Genomic DNA, 24,999 nt, shown 5'->3' with positions numbered 1-24,999 from the left:
CATTGGCTGCGGTGCCGCCAGGGCTGAGCGCGCAGGCGAGCGGGAGAGGCGCGTCCCGGTGCCGGTGCCGGTGCCGGTCCCGCGGCCCATCCTGGCTGCCCCGACCATGCTGTCGCGGGGGGCGGCGGGCTGGCGGGCGCTGCGCTGGGCAGGCAGGCGGCCGCGGGCCCGTGGGCTCCACGCCTCTCCGCGGGCTTGGAGCGCCATGCCCAGCTGGGTCATAGACCGGTACGGCAGTAACGAGGTGCTGCGCTTCACCAGGGACATGGTGTTCCCCATCATACACTTCCCGAACGAGGTCATCATTAGGGTTCACGCTGCGAGCCTGAACCCCATCGACCTCAGCATGAGAAGTAAGTGCCGACCCCGGGCGCTCTTGGCCGGGCTGCCGGGATGGCAGGGACTGTGCTGGGGCTGCGGCTCCCATGGCCCCCGGCGCGCGGAGTGGTACCTGAGCTCCGTCCTTGCCGGCACACACCCGTCTGGACAGTGTCCAGGGGCTGCCTCAAAGCACGTGTTGCCCTGAGCCCCGTGGGACACCGCCACCCCTTGGAAACTTAACTTTTGTCAGGTTCTCAGGGAAGAACGGTATGAAAAGTTCTTTTCAAGTTCTTAGGGAAGAATGATACAAAAATCCTCTGAGGAGAGTGTGTGTTGCTGGGGTAAGCTTTAATCGAGTGACCAGCTGCGGTGCCCTGCAGGCTTGCGCCTCACAAGCCATTATCCTTCTATCAGTAGCATAACCATGGTGGGATTTTCTCTCAAGTCTCTTCCCCTCTCCCCACCGTCTGGCTGGTGCTACTCTCCTGGCCAGGAGACTTGCCCATCCAGCGTTCCCCCTGAGAGGAGCTGGATTTTCCTATCCTTTGCGGTGAATGAGGCTGAAGGTCAAAGTTGGTCAAGTCAACATGTGTGACCTAGTACTGTCCCCCTGTTGTATATTGCCATGCCCATCCTGAATTGGCATCTGAGTACCTGCTGTCATCTCGCCCAGGAAATCTGTATCTTTTCCTGTCCAGCTCTTTGTATTTGAAACATTTAATCAGATTTTTTTCCGCAATTTCAAGGTTCAAAACAGAAGGAAGTTGTGGTAGTAGAATATCTTATATGTCATGTTGAGAAGTGATCTTACATATCAAATCAGATTCAGTAGAATATGCAAATATATCTTTAGGAAGCCTGCTGACAGAGCTGTAATCTGTGTTTTGAATCTCTAATAAATGCATTCAAAAAAAATCTTTGTATATAGTTGGGGCTTTCATTATGAGACATTTGCTACCTGAGGATTTCTGTTAAATGACCCACTTTAACTGCTGGGCTGCAAGTAGTATTTTGAGTCAGTTATAAAAGTATTTGAAAGAAACTATGTTTTCATCCTTCCTTCAGGCTGCCTGCTTTTGTTTTTGTTTCTTTTCAGTATTAAGACACTTTTTATCATGATAGGAAGGGGCCTCTGGTGGTCTAGTGGTTAGGGTGCAGGACTCTCACCACTGCGACCCGGGTTGACCTTTCCCAAATCTTCGCTCGCGAAGACTGGCCATTATTATTATTATCATGATAGGCCACCTAGGCAGACTTGTCCACATACTTGAATGGGTGTATGTGCCTCAATGCAGACTTCTTTTAGGCTGAGCATAGTTATTAGATGGGTAATTCTGAGACTTCAAAGCATTTATGTGTTACTTACTGAATAGAAGTTCAGATTACTCATCTTAGGAGATGTGCTGTAATATTTTTTTACAATTATGTTCATGTTGCTTTTTACAGTACTTTATTTGGAAAGACAGGTGGAAAGCTTGGAGTTCTTTTAGATTTCTAGCTACGTGATGCTATTGGAAAATAGGCCATTTCCAGTATTTTAAGTGGACTTAGAATTTCTGACAGTGTTATCACATGTTAAATATTTTTATAATGGAGAGTCATCTCATGGATAAATAAGCCAGAATGAGGTTTGCTCTTTATTTATTAAATCTGTAAAAATACAAAATATTGCAGATTTTTTGCATGCTTGAGTTATAACAGAATTGAGGCACATTTTGTACAGATAGTGATTTCTAATTGGAATTGTCCAGTTAATAAATGAAAACTCAGTATGGTATGTCATGGTTAATTTCATGTTTTGCAGGTGGTTATGGTGCAACCGCCTTAAATATGAAGCGAGATCCCCTGAAACTCAAAACCGAGGAGACTGAATTTCCACTAACACTTGGGCGAGATGTCTCTGGTGTTGTTATGGAATGTGGACTGAGTGTGTCTTATTTCAAACCTGGAGATGAGGTGATACTACCAATCTCTTTTTTTTTTTCTAACATGTATAGTTAAAATATACTATAAGATGTTCAGCTTTCATTTTCCTCTTTATTTTCTTTAATATTGTTGCACTCTTAATGAGGCCTATCTGGTAATAAATTCCTAGAATGCTTTCTTCCCTTCATTTTTTCGTCTGAAAAATATGGTCTTTCAGAGACTTGCTTCTGCAAGTTAATTACCCTTCTGTTTTTTAGTTTTTGGCCCATTTCAGTGGTAGCAAGAGTGGAATTTATTTATTTTTAAGTGCACACTTAAAATGTTGCTTTCTTTTTCACCGAAGATAGAATTATGACAGGAAGGGATTAGTTGTTTTTTTTCATGAGTAATTTAGAATAGGAACTTTGACTTAACTCAAAAACCACTTCATGAGTCCCGACACAAATACTATTTGCTTTCACCTTCATCGGTTGCTTTCATATTTCAGCAGTTTTAGTATAGCAAATTCTGATTCTGCACCACCCCCACCCCTATAATCTGGGCTTTCCTGGTATGGGACTAGTTTGGGGGTTTTGGAAAATTATGTGTTATACATAGTGCAGTGGTACAGTCACACAGTCATCAGTTTTGTGATGGTTAAGCTAAAACTGGTTTCTGATAAACAATGAAGACATTCTGCAAATTGGAAAAAAGATATTTTTAAGGAAGGAAGCTTTTCTGTGTACATACAATCGTGTGCAAAGTTAAAAAAAATTGATATTTGTTTTCTGTTTGGTTTTAGGTGTGGGCAGCAATTCCTCTATGGAAACAGGGCACTCTGTCAGAGTTTGTGGTAGCTAGTGGAAACGAGGTAAACTTTAAAAACTGTGGCTAACAGACGAACCCCCAAAGTTGTAAAGATTGGCATTTTTCTTCTTGAGTGTCTAAGTAACTGTTCATTCCTTAGTGCTCGGATTCATTTGTACTCCAGCTAGTTATGAAGATGGTTGAAAAAGTGCAGTACACAATCTGCAATTCAGTAAAGCTTGCTTAAGTATTTCAGTGCCTCATAGGATCTGCTGCGTGACTTACATATGATTTTATTTCAGGTGTCTTTTAAGCCAAAGTGTCTCAGTCACATAGAAGCTGCTGCCTTACCATACGTTGGTCTCACTGCATGGTCTGCACTTAACCAAGTAGGAGGACTGAACAAAAGTAATTGTAGTGGGAAAAGGTAAGTAAATAATTTTGGTGCTAAAACTAAAGTTGTTCATTTTTATATTGATGAGCTGCTTCTAAGACATGTCCAGCAGTGATGAAGACTGTTACACCCTGACATTCACAAAGACAGATGCCTGAAGATGTTAGTTCAACCTACCCAGCTGCTGAGAGAGGCTTCTTTAAGGGAGGCTCAAATGAGGTCCACAACTGAAGTGTGTACTGAATCACTTGCTGCTCACTTCCTCTATGTAGTGACTGTATAAAGGTAGGAAATGCCCAGAGAAGTTGTGGATGCCCCATTCCTGGAAGTGTGTAAGGCCAGGTTGGATGGAGCTCTGGGCAACCTGGTCTAGTGAAAGGTGTCCCTGTCCACAACAGGGGGTTGGTTTGGAACTAGATGATCTTTGAGGTCCCTTCCAACCCAGGCCATTCTATGATAATCCAATGTATATCTAATGTACAGACTATATAGCGAATTTAAGGATGTTATCTCTAGAAATTTATAGGGACTTTGCCTTTCTGTTTGCCTGTCCTGTTGGGACAGTTAGCCAAATGTAATATCCTCTCAGTTATCTGGCAACTCACAAAAAGCCCTCTCAATCACAGAGATATGGTTCACTCACTTTCTGCATGCGTGGGCCATTTGGAACAGACTGGTTTTCCAGCATTTTAGAGGAAAATGAGTAGGTGACCGAGTCTTATTTGACCTGCAGGCCAGAACTTTGATGAAGTCAGGAATGCAGACAAGAAGAGGAGAACATGCAAGACAAACAGCCAATCAAAGAGAAAAATTGGCTTTGTTTATCAGCCTGTTAATCTGACAGTGGCAGATGAGGAAAAATGCATTGAAAGATTTGAGCAAATACCATTTTTCTTCTGATAATTGAACTTTGCAGTTATTTTGACCTTTAGATGTTTGAGTAAATAGATAGCAAGACCTTCAGAATGGCAATAAGGGCAGAAGTAAAAATACTAGAGTTGAAAAAATAATAATTAAACTTACTATGCTGTACCAAAAATTTAGGTCGTAAAGTAATTATTGGGCAGTAGGAGTCTAGATGCCTGACCCTCCTCTTATCTTGGCTGGTACTTTGTAATGCAACACATTGCAAAAAACACTAGATCTACTGAAATTCTTCACTCACATCTTTAGAAGATATGTCACAGTAAATTTCATCATGAAAATACTGAGCAATTGTTTGTTCTAGAGATAAACAATGTTTTGAGAAAATTAAATTGCAAAATTTAAAGGAGTTTTGAAGAGACGTCATTGAAATTAACTTCCAGCTAGTACTAAAATTCTAGATAACACTGCCTTACTTTTTATTTTTCAGTGTTTAGACTTTTTTATTATCTTAACTTTTACATGTAAATAGAATTAATCTAAAGATATGTTGATAGGCTAGCCTTGTTTAAAGTTTCTTTCCAATCTTCAGGTAAGTGTTCAGATTGTTAAAAGTAAAATTCGAACTGCATTTATAAAGTGTCTTTACATTTAATATTTACTTTTATGCTCCAAATAAATATTTAAGTACTCTGTCAGAAAAAAATTATTGTAATTATAAAATATTATTCCTACCTAGACATTTTGAACTGTAAAACTAGCAGCAAATTACTTATGTGATGGTACTTTTTCCCCCTGAAGAATTTCTTGTAGGAAAATATATGAAGCGCATTGAAGGGGCTGTGCAAAATTGTATTCCTGAACTCTGAAGACAATAATTTAAAAATACAAAAATTTATACAGTGTTTCTTGATTCCTTTAAATAATATATTTGGTAAGGAGTTACCTTACATACGTGATTTTATGTTGGTCTTTTTGTCTCCTGCAGGTGTATATAAATAGCTGTGTAGAAGGGTGTATGCACACCCAAGAGTGTGTCTTATTTTGACAGAGCAGCTGTATTCCTTGATGAAAGTGACTTCACTAATACTTTATTGCAGTGTTAAGACACCTTAAAAAGATGAGATTTTTCTGCTGGTGTGTATTGTTTTCTTTGCCTCTTTTAAGGTGGAAGGGTGGGCTAACCAGAAGTACTTGCTAACAGCCCAGTGTCTGACTGTACTTTGATCTGACAGGAATATCTGCTGATCTGCACACGCTTTCACAGATCTTTTTTTTTACAAGTTACCTGAAATGTGCTCACACTGTTTGTGAAGCCTCCTGCTTCACTGCAATTCCACTCGTTTCTCCATAACTTTTATTCTCTATGACTGTAATTAATGTCAATATTCTTGTACGAGCTAAAAGTGAATGTTCATACTGTACTAAATGTTCAAAATTACTCTGTTGTTTTGAAGTTTACTGTGAATACCTGGAGAGCTTCTTCAACACTAGCTGTTAAATATCTTACTTGCTGTATTCACAAAATGCATGATAAAAACAAACCTTACAGTTTGAGAAGTTCTTGAAAGTGCTTGCATATACTGTTAAGTAAAGGTCTTTTTATAAATATAGAGGCAATATTTTATACTTTTAAGTACGCTGGGGAGAGATGCTGGATTGTTTTACTGTAAGCTATTAAACATGCACTCCTGGTTTATATTGTTACAATGAAAATTTGAACGGTATAATACCCCAAGAAAATATTTTTTCCATGTCTATATGTTATTTTGTCATTTTATCTGTTGAGAAGTACAAATTGAGTGTAGGTTTTAAAAATTCCTGATAGGGTAAACACTTCTTGATCCAGGAATAAGTCTCTTGGGGACATTTTGTTGGCATAATTAAATGAAATTTAATTTTATATCTAAATAAAGTTGATATGTTTATTCAATGAATACATTAATTTTATGCCAATATAAAATTTATGTATTTATTCAATACATATATTTTTATTTTGCATGTACCTGAGTCACTGAAAATTGTTAGTTGTTTATAATCCAGAGAAAATGTTAGTCCTTGATCTGTGCACCCACTCCCCACCCTGTGTGTGTTTTGGGGGGGGGGGACACACAGCTGAAACAGGTCCTGGCTCTCTGATGCTAGTTTCTGATCACACCATAGTTTCGAGCAGGGCCCAGGGAGAAGGGCGAAACTCTCATCTCATGGTATGCTTATCTGGAGAGATCTGCTGACTTCCTGATCATTTGAACTCCTAGAGTCCCTCATATGGGACTTGGTGAATGTTGTGTCTCTGTCAGAAGGGAGGAAACCCTGGGGTGCGAATGTTCATTTTGTTCTTTTGATCTCTGTAGGGTTAAATGATTTGTTAGTTTGTTTCCTTGTACACATACTATATTACTTTACTACTAGCTTCCCTTTGCAGTGAAAACAGGTAGTTTCTACGATATTTTTTCTCCTTTCTGTGTTTTCCTGAGGCAGTGCAAACAAAACCGTTCCTGCTTTGGCACTTGCCAACATCTGTGGTCCTTCAGTGGCATCCTAGCAGGTCCTGCACCTTCAAACATTTCCTTGCTTACGTTTTGCCAAACAATGTGTCTTGCTGTCGCCAGTGCTGTAAAAATGCTGATTAGTTGAGCTGTGGCACATGGATCTTCTATGCAGGCATAGTCTGCCTCTGAAATGAAAAGCTTCCTTGAAGTCACAATGTGTTTTAATAATTAGAAGTTTGGTAGAAAATAGCCCCATAACATAGGAACAAACTGAATCTGGAAAGTATTTCTACCTGAAGAATCTTAAGGGCTTTTATTGAAGGGGAAAATAAAAAAAAGTCCCAGCCAAGCAGCTCCCCAAACTGAAAATGTTACCTAAATCTTTTGAGCAAAATGTACATTTTAAGATTACAACATTCCCCAAAATGTGTAGTGGAAGAAATGCCTTTTAAGCAAGGAGTAAAATTGTAAGGGTGACTTATAAAGGTTATTTTGAAAGGATTTAATTGTGACTGTCCTTTTTAAGGATAAAGATGGGCTTAACCCAGTATCTCGAGCGTAGCATCCTTGAGCCTTTTCAAGTATAATAAAGTAAAAATATGCATGTTGCTTCAGGCATCTGTCGTTAGAAGCCTAGTTCTGTGGATAAGTACATTGTGGCAGATTTAAAAGCTTCAGGCATTATGGTTTCATATTCTTAATCTGAATTTTGCAGCTTGGATCAGTGAAACGGGAGGGAACAGAATCTGATCAGTTACAAAAGAGGAAGCATTTTAAAATGGATACTGTGACCAAAGCCAAGTCTCTTAGGTTACTTCAAAGAATTTTTGTAAACTGAGACTCTAAATTGTATAGTACAGTTTTGTACTGTAAAAAGCAATTTCATTCAACATCCAGCACACTGACATTTAAAACAGGAATGTTTTAAACCAGCTTCTGAAGATTCTGAAATTTTCCTGGCAGACAGAAGTTGTGAGAAACTTGATTGCCAATCCTATGCCAGGACTTCATCTTGAATCTTCCTTTTGTCCTAGAATTAGCAAATAGGCCCAAAGTCCACGCAGTGTCTGTAACTTGAGCTGCAAGGTTTTCCACTAATCAATTTTCTAATGTTTAGTTACTTAATAAAATATCTGGATGAAATTTTTGAACAGTGATTTGGCTGCTAGCAGTAAGATCTTCACATGACTAAACTTGCATTAATTTTTTTTTTAAATTTAGACCAATAAATTCAGTTAAAATGAACTCTCAATTGCTAATAATTTGGTAATTTTTCATTTTTTTGCTTGTGTGGCAGTTTCCACAACCTGGCATTTACAATTTTTTTTGAGATGAACTAGAAAAATTCTACTGCCTTTTTTCTAAAGAGAAAGACAGATAATTTAATAGAAATCAAGCTTGTTCATGGTGAGGGTACTTCATTATATTTTTGTCTTTTAGAGAAATATTATGCAGTATGGGCAAATTATGTTCCATATATTCTGAAGTTCATAGCCTCCTTAAATAATGTGATATTAAACTATTTTTTCTCTTAGATGAGACCAATTTGTGTAAAATGTTGGTGAATCAGATTTTTTTCTTTAGGAGATAGGACAGCGGAGTCTGGGAGACAGAAAGCATTCTTAACTGACTTTGTCCCAAACTAAACAGTGATGTTTGGGAAAGTGAGAACAGGTACAGGGGTTTTGGGTGATAAATGTTATAGCCTGACAGCTCCACTGCTTGCATTTAGTGGAAAGCACATCTGAGTAAGTCTCTTTGGCTATGCTGAGATAATGCTCTTGGCACAGGACATAAGATCAGCAATGTTAAGGCACATTATCAGCTATCTGAAGAGTTAACCACTCTTGAATAACATTTAGTGACAAATACAATCTTTTGCTTAAAGTAGTTTGGTGTCAGAGATGTATAAGGAGTATTAGAATACATAGTTACTGTAGAGTTTGTTTAAAAAACTGTTTAATACATTTTAATTTTCTCTTACAGAGTATTAATATTAGGAGCTTCAGGAGGAGTTGGTACATTTGCTGTACAGGTAATATAAACCAGCATACCCAGGATGCATCTTCAAACGATTCAGTGTGGAGAAAAAAAAGTAACAGAAGGGAGTTGAGAGAAGGAATAGAGAAATATCAAGCTACTGATTAATCTGTCTGATCAAGCTGATTAATATTTCCAAAAGTGAAATATTTTCAGATTTATTGCTTTCCATCTGTTACACTGTATTAGTTTAAAGTAGGAAGCAGGGACTTTCAAAGAAAGGAATTGTATCTAAGACTGCATTTCAAAATTTGGGTGCAGGAAGTTTCTGATTGTTGTAACTTGAAATATGTAGCCTGTTCTCATCACCTTTCACTCAGCTCTGCTCTATAAATACAAACAGAACTTGGTATATGAGTAGAAAAACTGATGGAGTATCATCTACTACAACTGTTATAGGTGGTCAAATGATGTGGGAGGCCACCAGGCTTTTATGTGCAGTGTATTTTAAGTGCCGTGGCTTAGATTAACTTTCCCTCACTGTCTTTGCCCTGCTGCCCTTTTGTCTGTCTATTCCAGTAGCTCTAAACTTTGGAGAGTCAACATGCTCTTTTGTTGATCCATTAGTTGTGGAACATCCTCTTTTCATGCTCTCAGTTAATTTGGGTATTTTGATTCTAATCACTGTTGTCTCATTCTGAAACATCTTCTCTCAAGAACCTGAAAAAAATACAGCAGCTGGGTGATTGCATCGCTGCATTCCATGCTACTAGGCCATAAACACAGTGGTTTTAAAGAGGCTTACAGGAAAAGTTTTTGTGGTATGCTGTTTGCCTGATCCATGATAAAGCAGGTACTACCTTCAGTACAAAAGGCTGACCAGCCACTGACTAGTTACAATTTGTAACTGATTAATCCTGGTTAAACTACATTCATTAATCTGTAGTAAAGGTAAAAAATATTAGTGTGAATGAAAAAATGAAATGCCAATAGAGAGAAATAACTAGCAAAAATCCTTTACTTTGCTATAGCTTTTGGAGTATAAGATAACCTGATATTGTCCCTGTGGTAGATCAGAGATGACTTACTTTTTCTTGTTACTAGTATTTAACCTATTTACAGTAAGATAGATATATGAAATACTTAAAGGGCATATTTAAAAATATTCAGTGGTTGATCTGGTGACAGTTTTGTAGATTGGCAACTTGGACAGTACCTCTTAGTGTACATTTAGCTGGCAGATTCAGATGGCAAACTGAGTATTTCATTTGGAGCCTTATTTGTTGTGAGACCTGGTATCTTTAAGTGGCATAAAAAAACCCACCCTTTTATCTTCATACCAACTCCTCTGTCCCCAAAACCACCTTAAATATTGATAAATTCCAGTCATTATTTTGTCTGTGGGATGTGTGAGAGATTATTCTGTACTGGAACACAGTCTCTCACTCCCTATTAAAGGTCCTCATTTGTTATATAAATATAATGAGACTTTGGCTTTTTAAGTTGTTCTCAATGTTTCACTAAATTTTAATCTTTGGACTTCTCCTTTTTTTTATACTTGTTTTTAGCTAGTGAAGGCCTGGGGTGCTCACGTGACAGCAGTTTGTTCTCATGATGCCAGCACACTGGTGAAAAAGCTTGGAGCGGATGATGTGATTGATTACAAATCTGGAAATCTGGAAGAGCAACTTAAAACATTACCCTTGTACGTGTTTGTGTTGCTTAATTCTGAGATGAAGGAGTTAGTGGTCAGACTGTCTGTCTTTTGATTGCTTGACTCCAGTCTATCAGAACTCGCTCATTTTTATTTTTCTTCTCCCATTTTTAAAGCATTATTTTGTAAAGCAAATTCACCACAACCCTTTGTGAATGCAGTTTGCCAAGTGAGTATCCCCAGCACAGATTTCATTGTAAGACTAAGCCAGTTAATTGGGCTTGTGGTGGCAAGCTCATTTCCACGTGCTTCTCTTCAATGACTGTGATTTGAACAGTTTTGTCAGCTTCCATCCAAGGATCTTGGAGCATATGCAATGCATGAATAAATTAAAATAGGTTTCCAAAATCCTGTGTGAGGTTGGTAAATAGTAAAATTGATCTTGTAGAGAACTATGTCGTGAAGCAGTGAATTGACTTGCCACTGTGCAACTCAATTGGGAGTAAATTTCTCTTCTGTAACATTGAGTACAGCTGCCTCTGATAAACAATTACACTTATCTTGTCACAGCAGTTATGTTTAAACTAACTTGGGAATTTTCTCTAGAACAGAAGTATTTTTTGCTTTTGTAATCTTTCCATCTGTTTAAACTTAGTCTGCTGTGACTTGTATTTGAATATGGTATTTACACTGCTCTTTTTAGGTAGATTGAGCTAACTTTCTGGGAGGGGAAATAGAAGCTGCTCAGCCTCTGAAAGAATTTTACTGATAACTCTGCTAAGAAGACACATGCCCTTTAACTGCAGTGTGATTGTCAGCAGGCCTGAGGGCAACTGCGAGGGTACTGACACTGTGTGGGCAGGACAAGCAGCAACTGATTTTGCAGTTTGCAATCAGTGCTAAATTTGCCTTTTTGCAATTCAACACTTTAATGCTAAACACTCATTCTAGCAAGTGACCCTTGTTAAGACATATCAACAGCAGTGTCCTAGGGTGCAGTTTTATGATACAACTAGGCTGATCAGTCAGCTATACTGAGAGGGGTGTTCCTACTTCCCTCCCCTTTTCAGTTGTACTGACTCTTCAGAACCCATAGTGAACTACTTTTTACAGGAGCATTAGTTTTCATGATCTGTTTGTGTTGGCAGCTGTTAAATTGACTGAACTCTAAACATGAAATCACATCCTTGGAAGATGAGGCAGGAAAACTGCCATTCCAGACATAGGAACTTTTCTATTTAATTTGCATAAAGTATTTTCCCTCTTATTTGTAGGTTATTTGGATTAGAGGTATGCGTATATACATATGTATGGAAATATGGAGATTGCTGGAAGTTTACAGATGAAAATGAGAATGAGTTATGCATCTAACAGAACAGGTGCATAGCTCCCTGTTGCTCTATTCAGCCTTTACAGGCTCACATGCTGGGATAATGAGAAGGAATGCTGAACCTGGCTTGTTGCCAGAGGCTGCATATACCCATTCCATGGGGGGAAAGTTTTAGACCCATTGCATTGTTAGGTTCAACGTTAAATAGGTAGATGTGAACGAAAGAGCTGCCAGGAGAGGTAAAATGGCCCCCAAACAAATAAGGAGGTTAAAAAAAAGACTTTTAGAAGTGAAGCTGAGAATTGGGTCACAGCTGAGAAGTGGGTGAGGAGATAAGGATTAGTAGAATAATTTGTTTATGTAATTTTAGCCACTGGAACTGACTTTCACGTGAGTACATGTGATGTACAAGAGATGTTCCTAGTGAGGGCATGAGTCCAGACTAGTTTTTACATGCATGTACCATATTGTTCAGTGCTAAGACCAGACCTCAAGACTGTTCCGGTGGTCTCTGTGGGAGGGCTGAGGAGATAGAGCTCTAGAAGGCTTTAAGCAAGTAGAGAATGTAGTTGTGCATCTATGTCTGCTTTTTGGAGTTTAAGTGCCATTTAAGTTATTTAAATAGTCTGTGTCCGCTGCACAGTGAATGGGCAATAACCTGTAAGTTTAAATTCCATTGTACAGTAAAGCTGGGATTTAGCTGAAGTCTTGGGACTTTCTTGCTACTATCTTGCAGGCTGATTATTTTTTTGCATTGCAGCAACACATAAAAATGTGAAGTGTAGCAAATTTCTGCTATTAATTAGCTTAATTATGGTGAAATTATTTTTTCCATATCATAACTTTAAACCTGTTCTTTATGTCTGCAGATTCGATTTTATCCTAGATAATGTTGGTGGATCCACTGAGAAGTGGGCATTAGATCTCTTGAAGAAATGGTCAGGAGCAACATATGTTACCTTAGTGACACCTTTCCTGATCAATATGGACAAACTTGGAGTGGCTGACGGCATGTTACAAACAGGAGTCACTGTTGGTTCCAAAACTCTAAAGGTATTTGACAAAATCCTATATACTTGCATATTTTGTATTACTCTAGTGACTGCTTTTGTAGCTTGGATACTAGTCATGTGGCTCATGTAGAGGCAGCTGGTGCATTGTCCTTATATGTCATTAAGTATACTTGAGATGCACTATTATTCTTTCCTTCTTTCGTGCACTGAAAAGAAATGTGTTGGGCTGGTGCTGTTGGGTGTATGTGGTAGTCTGGGGAGCTTTGAAGTTTTGATTCCTTATTGTGCTTTCTGCTGTGGCCTTTTCCATATGGCCTCCCTAGTGAGTCCTGCTGACAGCCAGCGTTTCATAGTAAACAGAGCAAATCCCTGCCTCATTGAAATGAGAGCAGTTTTGCTACTTGCTTTGGGCCGGTCAGGCTTTCTCTCAAAACGTTGTTCCCTGACTAATTCTCTTCATCCTGTTCCAGCACCAGAGAGTAATAAAAGTGATTGAGGGTGGCTAGGAAGTCTTTCATCTCTTTCATGTTCATGTGTCTGCATGGTGATACTGATTTTTCTAGTTTTCATAAGTGGATCTTAAAACATTCTGCCAGTGGGGCATTCTGATCAGTGGGGCTTTTTAGAACTTTCTCTTCTCTCCACTTGTGTACTTGCTCTCCAGATGAATGCTTTTCAAGCAGTTGCTATGGTATTCCTGGGATGACTTGACCTAATGAGATTCTAAGTCCTGCACAAATACTTTCACAGTAAAGCCCAAAAACAAAATGAAAAGGCATTGAAGAAATAATGTAATATATTTCTCAGTGTGCATATTTCAGTGATGAGGAGGATTCTATGCCATGTATTAAAAATCATCTCTCTTTAGCAGAGGATGGCTCTTTTTTATTAGTGACTTACTCAGAAGAGGTGCTCTTGACTTGTGCTTGTGAGATCTTCCCAAAATGTTTTTCATGTGAGCTGCCATCTGTCATTGGGCAGTGATAATTTTGGTAGATATGATAATGGAAAAATATAATCACTAACACTGAAGTGGAAGGTTCTAAATGCCACATTGCTGGGATTATTTCACCCCCTTTGTGAGTGTGCATAAATATATAGCACCACTTCTTTCTTATGTAACACCTAATACTGTTTCTAGTTGTAGAGACTAGGTAGTTGTTTTTCTTTACTAGCTGACTTGTGCAATTGGACACAAAATTCGTCCTGCTCCTGTTGTGGTAACAAAACATCCCAGTCTGTACATTTCATCCACCTGCTTAGGTGACCTTTTTTTCAGACATCAACATATTTCTATGTCTTTTCCTTAAGTTACTTCTCTAGGTATTTCTGTCATTAATTTTAGTTCCCATTTCAGTTTGCTCTCATGATTTGTTACTATATTTGTGATCTTTCTTGCAGCATCTTCTTAAAGGAGTCCATTATCGGTGGGCTTTTTTCATGCCAAGTGGCCCAAGTTTGGATGAAATAGCAGAACTAGTTGATTCTGGAAAGGTATGTCAGTAATGGTTATTTGGGTATTTATGCTGAAAGAGATGCTGCTTTGACTCGGAAATTATGTAGGTTCACTATTGGGGAATAAAATTTTATGAGATTCACAGTGAGGAAAACTAGTTAAGAATCGACTTGCTCCAGTTTCTAACTTCTGTCTTTTGCATCAAATTTAGGAGTTCATAATCCTTAAGACTGTTCTGCCTTCTCCTCTCGAGCGTGTGTTTTCAAAAACACAAAGCTTACAAAGGTATAAGGAAGTAATGCCCAGTGAATGTTTATTTTTGCCAGTGGGAATTATTTAGCATGAACTCTGTCTGGTATTGAAAATTAAGTTTTAAGAGGTCTCATTTGGTTCATTTGGTCAGAATAAATATGAGCGTGTACCTGCATATGCAGAATTGCTTAGCCTGGATGGTCGGGCATCCTGCCCATTATGTGCCCAGAATATTCTGGTTATTGCAAGTCATAGATGATCTGCATTGGTAGAGTGGTGACAAGAATCTTGTGTTTCATTATTTCAGTCCTTCAGAGTATGATGTTTGTGCTAATTCAGCACAGTGACTCGGAATATTGTCAGCATTCATAAGCTTGCAGGGAATCCCAGTGCACTTGGGGGAAAAGCACAAAGTGCCAGATAGACTGTGGTCTGCTTTTGTGGTCTTTTCAGGTTTATGAGCTTGTTACAAAATGTATGTGGGAGTGAACAGTTGATTTCCTGTCTCTTGGATTGTGTGGTGCTGTAGATTCTGGCAGTGTTCTCTTTGGGAATTTTGGCAACGTGAAATTATCCAGGAGTAGACAATACGGACAACTGCTGTTAAGCTTTCTATGTGGTACCAAAGCAGAAGAGTAAGCAGAGTCTGCCATGACTGCTGGTAATTCCAGTCTGTGAACTGCCAAGCCATCTTGTGCTCAAAATTTGTCAATATTAGTAAAACTTAGATTTCTCAAAGTTTTGAGTGTTGATCCCTTTTTTTTCGGTGTGCAATGTGTTCCAGAGTTTGGAGAAGAGTAAAGAAACTGCTGTTGTACTTTAGACCTGATTGCTTCTATTTGCCACCTCAGTGCTGTTGCTGCTAAGAATAAAAACCTTCCTGAATTCAGCCACTTCTATTCCTCTCTCATGAACAGTGTGCTGTTGAAACAACCAGTGGAAAGTCACTATTTCCTAAAAACTTACCTACTCATAAACAGAGGTTGCAGCAACAAATAAGCTGTGGGGAAGTATGTTCCTGGCTACAGCTTTGCAGCTCTCTGCTTTGCATTATGTCCAGTGCTGTAGGCATTATCCTATGGTCAAGAAAGAAACCATAGGAGATGATTCTCATGCTGTGATTGCACTCAGTCACACTACTAAATTTTAAGTGTCTAAGAAAAAGAAATGCCCTTGTCTTTGCTCTTACCACTTGTCCTGATTCTCACCTCAGTCACAATTTGTTTTGTGTTCCGTTTTTACCTTGTATGCAAAACAAATGCAGAATATGCCCGTGAAAGCCTCTTGGGAAACACCTGTTTATGCAATAGAGATAGGGCTTAATCGGTGTTCTCTGTCTGATAACCTGGACAGGTGAATTGCAATGCCACTTAAAATGTACGTCATACATATATGAATGTCCTGATGTACTTTTGGTTGTAAGATGATCATGAGGACAAAGATGTTTGCTTGGTCTTTTATTTTCTGTCCTAATGTCAGACTGTCTGCAGAGTCATTATTCTAGCAGCATTTTACTCTATTTCATACAATGTTGTAAACATCTGTGCTGTCATCAGTATTTTGTAAGACCCATATGTGTTCCATTTAGACAGATATTAATAAGACTATGACCTTTATTGTCTAGACACAAGAGTTCTCTTAAATGGACAGACCATCCATTCAGAAGAGTAGGTGTTTGGAAAAAAGACAGGAGAGAATTACTGGAGGAATTGTACTACAATTTCCTATAAGTAAGTGAAAATAAATGTTTATGTTTGAATAGGAGAGAATAAATGAAAATTAAAAAGACACAAAGCAATGAAGCGTATCGAGAAGGTTTGGGGAAGCCAGCAAATTGAGTTCTGTAGTTGAACCTGTTAGTTTTGAGTGAACAGATTTGAGTAATGCAGATTTTAGTTATTTTGAAATTTCAGTCTTTTCTGTTACAGACATCTTAATTTTGAGATTGTATGAAGTATGAATAAGAGGGCAGTTGCAGAGCTCCTGAAAATGAGAGGCTTTTTTTCAGGAATAAATGATGAGGGAGGATTTAAATGAAGAAAATTAAAAAGGGCTGATGGTTTAAAGAGATGATATTACAGTAAGTGAAGCACTGAAGAGCATGCCTCTCAAACAGTTACAGATCATATTGATTTGACAGTGGTTTTTCTTATAGTCCATCTGCATCAACACAGATTTTTAGTTCTGATGAGTTCATCCTTTGTGAAAGCAAAAGGATTCTCAGTCCTTCAGTGGATGAAGAATAAGTAATTTTGTTTAAAGTGACTTGGTTTTCACACGGATGATCTTTGCAGCAAGGAATAGAGATTTGCAAAATGTCAGCTGTGAGTTCTTTTAACCTTTTTAAATTGGGAGGAGAAGGAGAGGATTTGATGAGCTGGTAGTGCAAAGAAGGAGAATAATTTTCCTTGTGTAATTTACCCGCACATCAGCTCAGTTCTGGAAACTGCAAAATCATTTTCAGTTTACGAGCCGTTTTCTCTGCCTTGCAGCTGGACATCTTGCAAAGAGACTGAGGGACTGGGAGCTCCTGCAACAGTAATGGGCACGGAAAAAATCAAGTTTTATTTCCTTGACAAATTTAGAGATACTGGCTACTTAATAAATTGCTGGGAAATCCCTGTTATGGTTTGAAACTGCAGCAATTATGACCCAGTAAGGACTGGCTTAATGTGGGCTCCACCAGGGCATGTCAGAAGCTACTGTATCTCTTTCCATGGCAGATGTTCCTCATGAATTACAAGGTTCTCATCTAAACACAACTGAAATCAACAGAGCCTTTAATTCAGGACACAGGTCTGCTGGCACACTGTTTGCTGAAACATTGTCACTGAAAAGCTTGTTAGGAATTAATTTGATATATTTGTGGCCAGTGTTGTGCATTTTACATTGACAGTCTTGGTTTTTGCTGCTTGCCTAACAGTTTCCTCCTAAGGACATGTCCTTGGTGAAATTAGACCAAATTTGCGTAACTACTCAAGTTGGAGAAAGCCTCTAACTTACAACTGAGCACTTACTTTGCCTTTTATAAAGCCTGATGGAGGAAGGCAGTCTCAGAAGACTCCTTAGTAAGGGGGAGTACTAAGTACGTTGTATGTTCCTGCAGGACCATGATAGGATGTGGGTTAACATGCAGACCTACAGAAATGTGACATTTTCATTTTAATTCAGTGCTATTTAAATGCAGTACAAGTGTGTGTGCAGTGTTTCTGGTGACTTAATACTCTTTCCTTCAGGGCATAGTTGCATCAGATGGGCTGATGGATGAAAGTTGTTTTTGCAGAAGGAAGGCTAAAGGGCAAGTGGAGTCTCCAATCATGAAATTAACAGACCATTCTCTGTGATGTTTGCTTTCTAGATAAATGTTCCAACACAGGCATCAATAGGAAAAACAATTGCATGCCTATATTAATTTAATTTGTGAGTAGTGTTGATTATACATTTTGCTAAAGACACTAGATGCTTTGGACTTAGCACCTGTTGTTGTGGTTTGGAGGACAGATACTGACTGTTCTTTGGCCCTGCTGCTGTCTGCTTGTGCAGTGCTGAACAAATCACATAACCTTTTGCTACTATTATTTCTCAATCTACTAATGAGGGCTAGTCCACCTGTCATGATTTGCTCTGAGATAGCCTGTTAAAATGTGGAATTCAGTTGTTTTCTATTGCTGGTCCTTGCTATTCAGGAAGTAAATAACACAAATGGATATGGTCATCCACTTTGCCATTACGTGGGTTTTGAAGTTGTTTGGATGTCTATGATTTAAGATGGCTTATGTTCCTCCCGCTACCACACGTTATTGCAGCTTCTGCACTCTGTATCCTAACCTGTGTGTATTAATTTGCTTCCAGTTCATCTTGTTACAGTTCTGCAAGTAACTTTTTCCCTGGCCCTTGTTGCACAATTGTTGCAATTTCTCTCCTCTGTATGAATATTAAACAGTGAATTTAACACTGAGTCCTTGAATGTTCTCCAAACCTGGCATCTATAGATGTGGCCTTCTCTGCATTCTCACCAGTCTTTATGGCTGTGCTACAATATCTTAAGGTACCTGAGATGACTCGCTCTTGGGTGGTGCTTGCTTTACTCTCTCTTAGAAAAGGCTCTAGGATGCCTAAATATAGGGATTCTACATTAAAATGTCTAAATTAGCTAGAGATCAGTCATTCTTCTCCACTCTTTTTAGTCACTCACACTTGTTTTGAGGACTGTATTTCTCCATCCTAAATTGCAAAGCTTGCACTTTTTTTTTTTTTTTTTAAAAAATTTGTGTTTTCTTGTTGCACTGCATTTGCTTGCCAGGTTGGTTGGCTAAAGGCAGAGATGTTGATCAAGGAGAGGTTGCCAAAAGCTCTGTTCAGCCCCAGCCCTTTCTCTTCCAAAAAGAACCTCTATCTGCATTTTGTCACAGCCACCAAAGAAAAGCGACTGTGATTTTTATTAAAACAGTCTGCTCCTGTTCCTCCAGGACATGGTAGCTTATGTTCTGTATGAAGGTGCTGTCTGGTTACATCTTAAAGTGTCTGTGAAGAGCACCAATGGAAATTTTGCATGGGGGGATAGGACTTGAATATGTGAATTGGCATACACCATGATGAGGTCTTGAAAAATTTCATCATCTACCAGGAACTTAATCAAATGTTCCCTCAACCTGATGTAATTGTATATTCTGTATAAAGTCAGTCCTGGTGTTCTGAGCTCTAGTCCCCTAGTGTAGGATGGAATTATGTCTATCACAGCAGTGAAGTGTGGGGTCAACAAGACAGCTCTTGTCTGTTGTGAGTTTAATTTGCTGAGATCCAGGGAGATGCAGATCATGCAGGACTGTTGTTATAATCTATATATATGATATGCTTTCATATGCAAATACGTATTTTTATTAACTGTACTGAAGTTCGTTCAAAGTATATGGTGACATTGCCCCAGATTGCTTTCATTACCAGCATAAATATCAGGACAACTTCCATGAATGTGACTGACAGGGGATTCCAGAAAAGAGAGCTGCTTCTTCCTTTAGTTAACAGTTTTTCAGCATGGTCCAGTAGGTAACTAAACCCCCAGGATCTTCCTCATTTCTACTGATTTAAGCTTGGGCTAGGCTGGCACACACTGCAATTCTGGACTTGTTCCAGTTTCTTACTGCTCTGCATTGTGTTGTTTAGAAGCTGTTCTGCCAGGGCTAATTAACGAGCTAGAGATTTTTGAAGCCTTTTCCACACTCTGGACCATACCCTGATAGCCTGCTTAAGTGGGATTAATTTTCTAGTATTTCACAAATTCTAGATGATACACATGAGTTCCTGTGGGCTGCTGTTAGAAGTCGGATATGAAAGAAGGTACCTTGGCTTAATAAGCAAACAAATAAAAGCTGGTAATACAGTTGTTGGTAAGATGGCTCTGGGAGTAAACTGCAGGACACTTGCCTTTCATTCCCATGTCTTAACCACTGCAGCACCATTTTTCTTATGGGTGTATCATTGGATCATTTTTACTTCTGTTAGGCAGTTCAGACAGAAATATCACATATGTGATGTCCTTTAGTGTGCTCTTGTATGAAAGTGCATATTGTCTGAAATACAAGTTAATAAAAAACATAGCAAGGAAAAAGTTTTTTACGAAACATTCAAAGATGGGGCTCTGAGCAACCTGGTCTAGTGGAAGGTATCCCTGCCCATGGGAGGGGGGGGTCAGACTGAATGGCCTTTAAAGGTCCTTTCCAACCCAAACCATTCCATGATTCTATGCAGTTGCAAAGCTACCCATACAACTTGTGACCAGAGCCACCTGTTCCAGATGGGAAGAACTTTGTCTTCAGTGAGGGCTGATCCTAGAACCTACTGTCGGCAAGCAATATGAAGCTCAGCATACATTGTTGCATGACATTTTAAGGGGAAGGAAGGATGAAGAAAGGGGTGGGATTAAGACCCAGTGAGCATGGAACTGCAGTACAGCAGAGAAGATGCTCACTAAAGGGAAGAAATGACAGAAACAGCAGTGTCCCAAAGCAGCATATTTTTTTCCATGGGATGACAATAAAGTAACAAATGGATAACTAATTGTTTAGTTCTAGGAAAAGAACTGTTCTTCTTAATAATTTCTGTTCAAGATTCTTGTTAACATTGATGGGAGACTCCCTGAAGGCCCAAGGAGACCATCAAGCTCTGCATTTGTGCTCACACACCACATTTGGCACCGTGGTAATTTCTGGAGGAAGATAGCCTTTATAACTCAGAACAGCAAGCAGGTCTTTTCCATTACAGCAAGCCTGATGTCTGACGGAGCACATGACAGCTTTTGTTCTGTGCACGTGCAAGTATCTTTCCCAAGGAGTATCTTTCCCAAAGAGCAGCCTCATCAAGGCATAGGTAGGCTGTGTGCCGCAGGAGGCAGCAGTTGGGAGGGAGGCACTTCCCAAGCAAGGCTGCCCTGCAGCTCTGACACGGCCATCCTTTGCAGACCTGGGGGAGAGCCAGTGCACTGTCACTGTCCTTTGAGCGAGGGCACTTTTTTTCTTTTGTGCTTTGAACTAGGCTTGCTCTCAGTTTGTCTCTCTCCTGAGATTTTTGAGGCTCTTGCTCTCCCTCCAGCGGCAGGAAGCAGCTCCACGCTCACTGGAGCGACTTGCTGCTGCTGTGAGGGTCAAAGCCATCTTCATTCCTGTCACGTTTTCTCACTTGTCCCCTCCTGATAAATTCAGACTTGTGTCCTTGCTACCACAGAAACTGGGACCTCCAAGGGTGGGCCTGAATTTGCCATTATTGGGAGTGTATTCCTGCTGACCAGTCAACTCCTGCCAGTGCCTGTTCACCGCCTGCTGCTTTCAGGGCTAGAATGGCTGGGATATCACAGCTGTGCTCTATGTAGGATAGCCTTAATCAGCATCAGCAATTACTCTTTTTATTTTTCCAAACACATGAGTTCATTTCAAGAGACCTGAGATTCATTTCTATAGTATGTCCTGTGTTGGAGAGAATGAAGAGGAAGAAAACACCTTTCAAAAATGTTTTCAGATAAACATTTCAATGAGGGTATGTGTAATCCTTTCTCTCCCAGACTTTAGTTTAATCCCTTTTCCCTGAACAAATAGGTGTCCTCTGGCAAGGAACTGATGCGTGGCTGTAAATAGGCAGTGTTTTTATTATCCAGTTAATCTCCATTTATTATCACACATTCAACAAACAGCAGACTCCCCTACTTGTTTGTCTGTTCACAGGAAGAAATTTTATCTTAGTCAGTGGATTATGGTAAAGGCTGAGTGAATCACTGTGCAGCAACACGGTCAGCCCTTTCAGGGTTATTCAAACAATGGGACTGACCAGCCAGCCAGATAAAATGTTTAATGCTCTAGATTGTCAGAATCATCAATTTAGTATTCATGTCTCTCTATAGCACTGCCTAAAGCCAGCATTTAAATGGAGCTAGAGGTTACATCAATGTAGCAGCTGGGCTTTGAGCATGTGGTGGCTGCAATACACACGGTGTTTTGAACTGTGAGGCCGAATTCAGGGTTCCTCTGAATCACTGTGTCACCACTTTTTAAATGCAATAAACTTTACCAAACAGGCTGAGGATGCAACATACCTCTTTCTGTCAGGGTTATAAGTTGCAACCTACAGTAAGTGACTGCAGCTAGCACAACAATGCAGTATCTTGTTCATGTCTCCTCAGTTGCTGCAGGTGTCTGAAATGAACTTCTGCCTTTCCCTAAAATCCCTTGCACTTCACATCGCTTGTGCTGCTGCACTGCTTTTGTCCCCAAATACCCTTCCCCTCCTCCTTGCCTCTTGTCTTGTTGGGGTCATCTGTGTCCATGCTCCAGCAGGCTGAATTTCTGTATTTTTTTTTTTTTTTCATTAATTGAAGCACAGCTTTGTATGCAACTGCCATTAACAATAAGTACTGTACAAGGGCTGCATTTGTGCTTGGCTCAACAAGGTTCCTGAATTGTTTTTCCCCAAGCTTCTGCTATGAAAGCAAGGATTGGTCTTCCTCAAAACAGTCACTACTGACCAGTAGCACGTTCCTCCTGCTGATAGTCACAGCAGCTGCAGCTGCACCCAGATGCTCAGTTTACCCAAAGCCGTTGTCTAATCCAGTGTTTTTGCTGCCCCGGGTCCACGTCCCTGACTTTGCTATGTCAGAGACAACACTTCCATTCTGTGCTGGATGCTGAGCAGACATGAGTTTGTCTTGGAACATGCTCCTTTAAACCCCACATTTCTTCCTCAGTTGAGGTATCTCTGTGGCTCCTCTACTGTGTGTTAGTTCTCATTTTGCTAGAGGTTGGTTTACAGGGACTGTCCTGGCAGAACAAGGGGAAGAAATACCCCACTGCATGGCAAACTTGAAGCACTTGGTGAATATATTTATTTGCCCGGTTGCTCTCATAGTGATTTGGCTGCTAATTCTAAAGTAGAATTTGTCAGAGGGGGGGTCACTCATTCCTGCTTTTCTGCCATGTAAAGTGTCACGCTTACAGTAAGCTTGCCTTGACAAAATAAAAAGGAAAAATCTAGTGATAAGATTAGGAGATACTGCAGTGTAATAGTTACATTACTGATGTCTTGGATTACTGATCTCTTATAAGCAAAACCAGTAATAATTTCAGTGCAAGGAATGAATGTCAAGGTAAGGCACAGTCTGAATAAAGAGAAAATTAAGAGCTGAGAAAAGACCCTCCCTGAGCACAGACCACTACCAGATTGCATTTGTTGTGCTGCTGCGTGGTCAGTGCTTCTGCTTGGAAAATGTGTGTATATGAAAACCTTTCCTTGGTAGTGCTGCAGGCTCACCTCCTAAGCAGCACATCTGAATGTACAGCCCTTGTCTTGTGGTAAAAGCAAGCAAACCTTTTGAAAGACAGCACTGTTCCAATGCTGGCAAATTGTTTGGGTCCTTATTACTATGTATTCCTTTTCCATCTAGCAAGATGCATGTCCTGCCAGGACAGGGAAGTTATCAGTTCTGGAGTATTCAACAAGATAGCATGCATGTTTGTAGCTGTGCGGAAAATGCCTGAAGATATTTTTTCTCTGACACACGTAACAAGGATCTTTTTCTAGCACTGTAAATAGTGTGTTTGGATCTCTGGTACTTCAAATCTTCATCACTGCAAGAGCTAGCTGCAGACTCATCTACTGTTCATGTTTGCCTCTAATGAGAGAATTAGGATTAGTTCATCAGTGCAAGAACATGCATTGGGCTGGTGTAAGGGATCCAAGGTAAAGGAACAATCTTAGGTGAGGCAGGATCTTTGGTAGGAGGTGTGGGAGGTACTTTGGTACACAGATCTCATTTTGCCCTTTGGAAGCATGACTCAGAAACTGACAGTAGGAAAAAACCTCTTCCCTTGGACCAGCAGTGATTAGTATTTTTCATAAGAGCTGAGATTTCTTCTGTACCTCTGTCAGTACACTTATCATGTCTACAGAAAATGCTTTTAGGGTTTTCAGGCTCCTTAGTTAATAATGGGGACAATGAATAAGTAGCTTCACTGTTGTTAGAAATGAGTCTAAAACAATCCAGAAGGCCACTCCACATAATTAACACCAAAACAGCAGCTGATGCAAGCTGGGCTTAATGATGTATGCCTACTGGAATACACAGTGGCTGAATTTTCAAGTGTAGCTAAATGATTCAGCAACAAATGTTTGTGGATTTTTTTGTACTTTATCTGTGGTCTTTTAAGGGTACTTAGGTATGTAATGATGCAGATAGCCACCAGATTTATAGGTATCTTTGAAGTACCTGACCTTGTGAGAATCCTTGTGTTTAACAAGAAAAGCATAGAGAAATATGAGAAAAAAATGTTCTTTTTGTCAGTATATCATTGTGGACAACAAAAAGGTAAACCACAGTGACAGCTTTTGAAAGGACTTAAAAGAGCCGTGCATGGTGACTTCAGTGGTAGAGTTCAGAGCTCTGAACTCTGCTAGTAGAGGTGTTTCAAAACTTGGGCGAAGAGCAGCAGAAAGCCACCTTCTGCATGCAGAGGTAGCCCTGAGAAATGTTAAAAGCTAGTGACTACAGTATTTGGTAATTTCTGCACTAAACACTTGAAACAAACTTCCTCCCTTTTCTTCATACAATATTGAAGTGTAAGGCTGATACATTAGTTTATTCCTAATATAGTGACACTTTTTCTTTATTCTGTAGATTCAACCAGTTATTGATGAAGTCTTCTCTTTTTCTGAAGTTCCAAAGGCCTTTCTGAAATTGGAAGGAGGACATGCACGTGGAAAAACGGTGATCAATGTAATTAGTAGACAATAAAGTATCTCTAATCATTATTCTGCCTGCAGTCAGTCCTTGAACATAAACTGGTATATAGCAACTGTTTCTTCTTTAAAAGCTCATACAGGATGCATAACTTATAAAAAAGTCTTGTTTTAGAAAAGCCTCTGATTCATTTATACGCTGCCTGTTAATAGGCAGACAAGACATACTAATGTCCCTTAGGCGTTTCTACATGAAAACTATTTTAAGTATGTAGTTGTGACTTTTGCAGAACACCCTTCACTCCTGGGATAA

The 24,999-nt window shown here is 39.5% G+C and overlaps 1 protein-coding gene across 3 annotated transcripts; it reads left to right on the top strand.

Moving 5' to 3' along the window:
- The first annotated feature begins 67 nt into the window (after window positions 1–67).
- Window positions 68–24,758, top strand: RTN4IP1 (reticulon 4 interacting protein 1). 3 transcript variants are annotated; one of them, XM_017829442.1, is made up of 10 exons: window positions 68–353; window positions 2,126–2,277; window positions 3,029–3,097; window positions 3,336–3,460; window positions 8,770–8,818; window positions 10,332–10,468; window positions 12,617–12,800; window positions 14,162–14,254; window positions 16,097–16,198; window positions 24,625–24,736. In XM_017829442.1, exons 1-9 carry the CDS (start codon window positions 107–109, stop codon window positions 16,196–16,198), a joined length of 1,158 nt encoding a protein of 385 aa, XP_017684931.1. In that variant the 5' UTR covers window positions 68–106; the 3' UTR covers window positions 24,625–24,736. The 3 variants fall into 3 exon arrangements, with proteins under 3 accessions (XP_017684931.1, XP_017684920.1, XP_017684940.1); XM_017829431.1 differs by lacking the exon at window positions 16,097–16,198 and having other exon boundaries at window positions 24,625–24,758; XM_017829451.1 differs by lacking the exon at window positions 24,625–24,736 and having other exon boundaries at window positions 16,093–16,146.
- The last annotated feature ends 241 nt before the right edge of the window (window positions 24,759–24,999 follow it).

The sequence above is a fragment of the Lepidothrix coronata genome, unplaced genomic scaffold, assembly GCF_001604755.1.
Source record: "Lepidothrix coronata isolate B3197 unplaced genomic scaffold, Lepidothrix_coronata-1.0 Scaffold5, whole genome shotgun sequence".
Lineage (NCBI taxonomy): Eukaryota > Metazoa > Chordata > Aves > Passeriformes > Pipridae > Lepidothrix > Lepidothrix coronata.
Note: the sequence above shows the minus strand (reverse complement) of the source record. Positions and strands in the feature narration are given on the sequence as shown.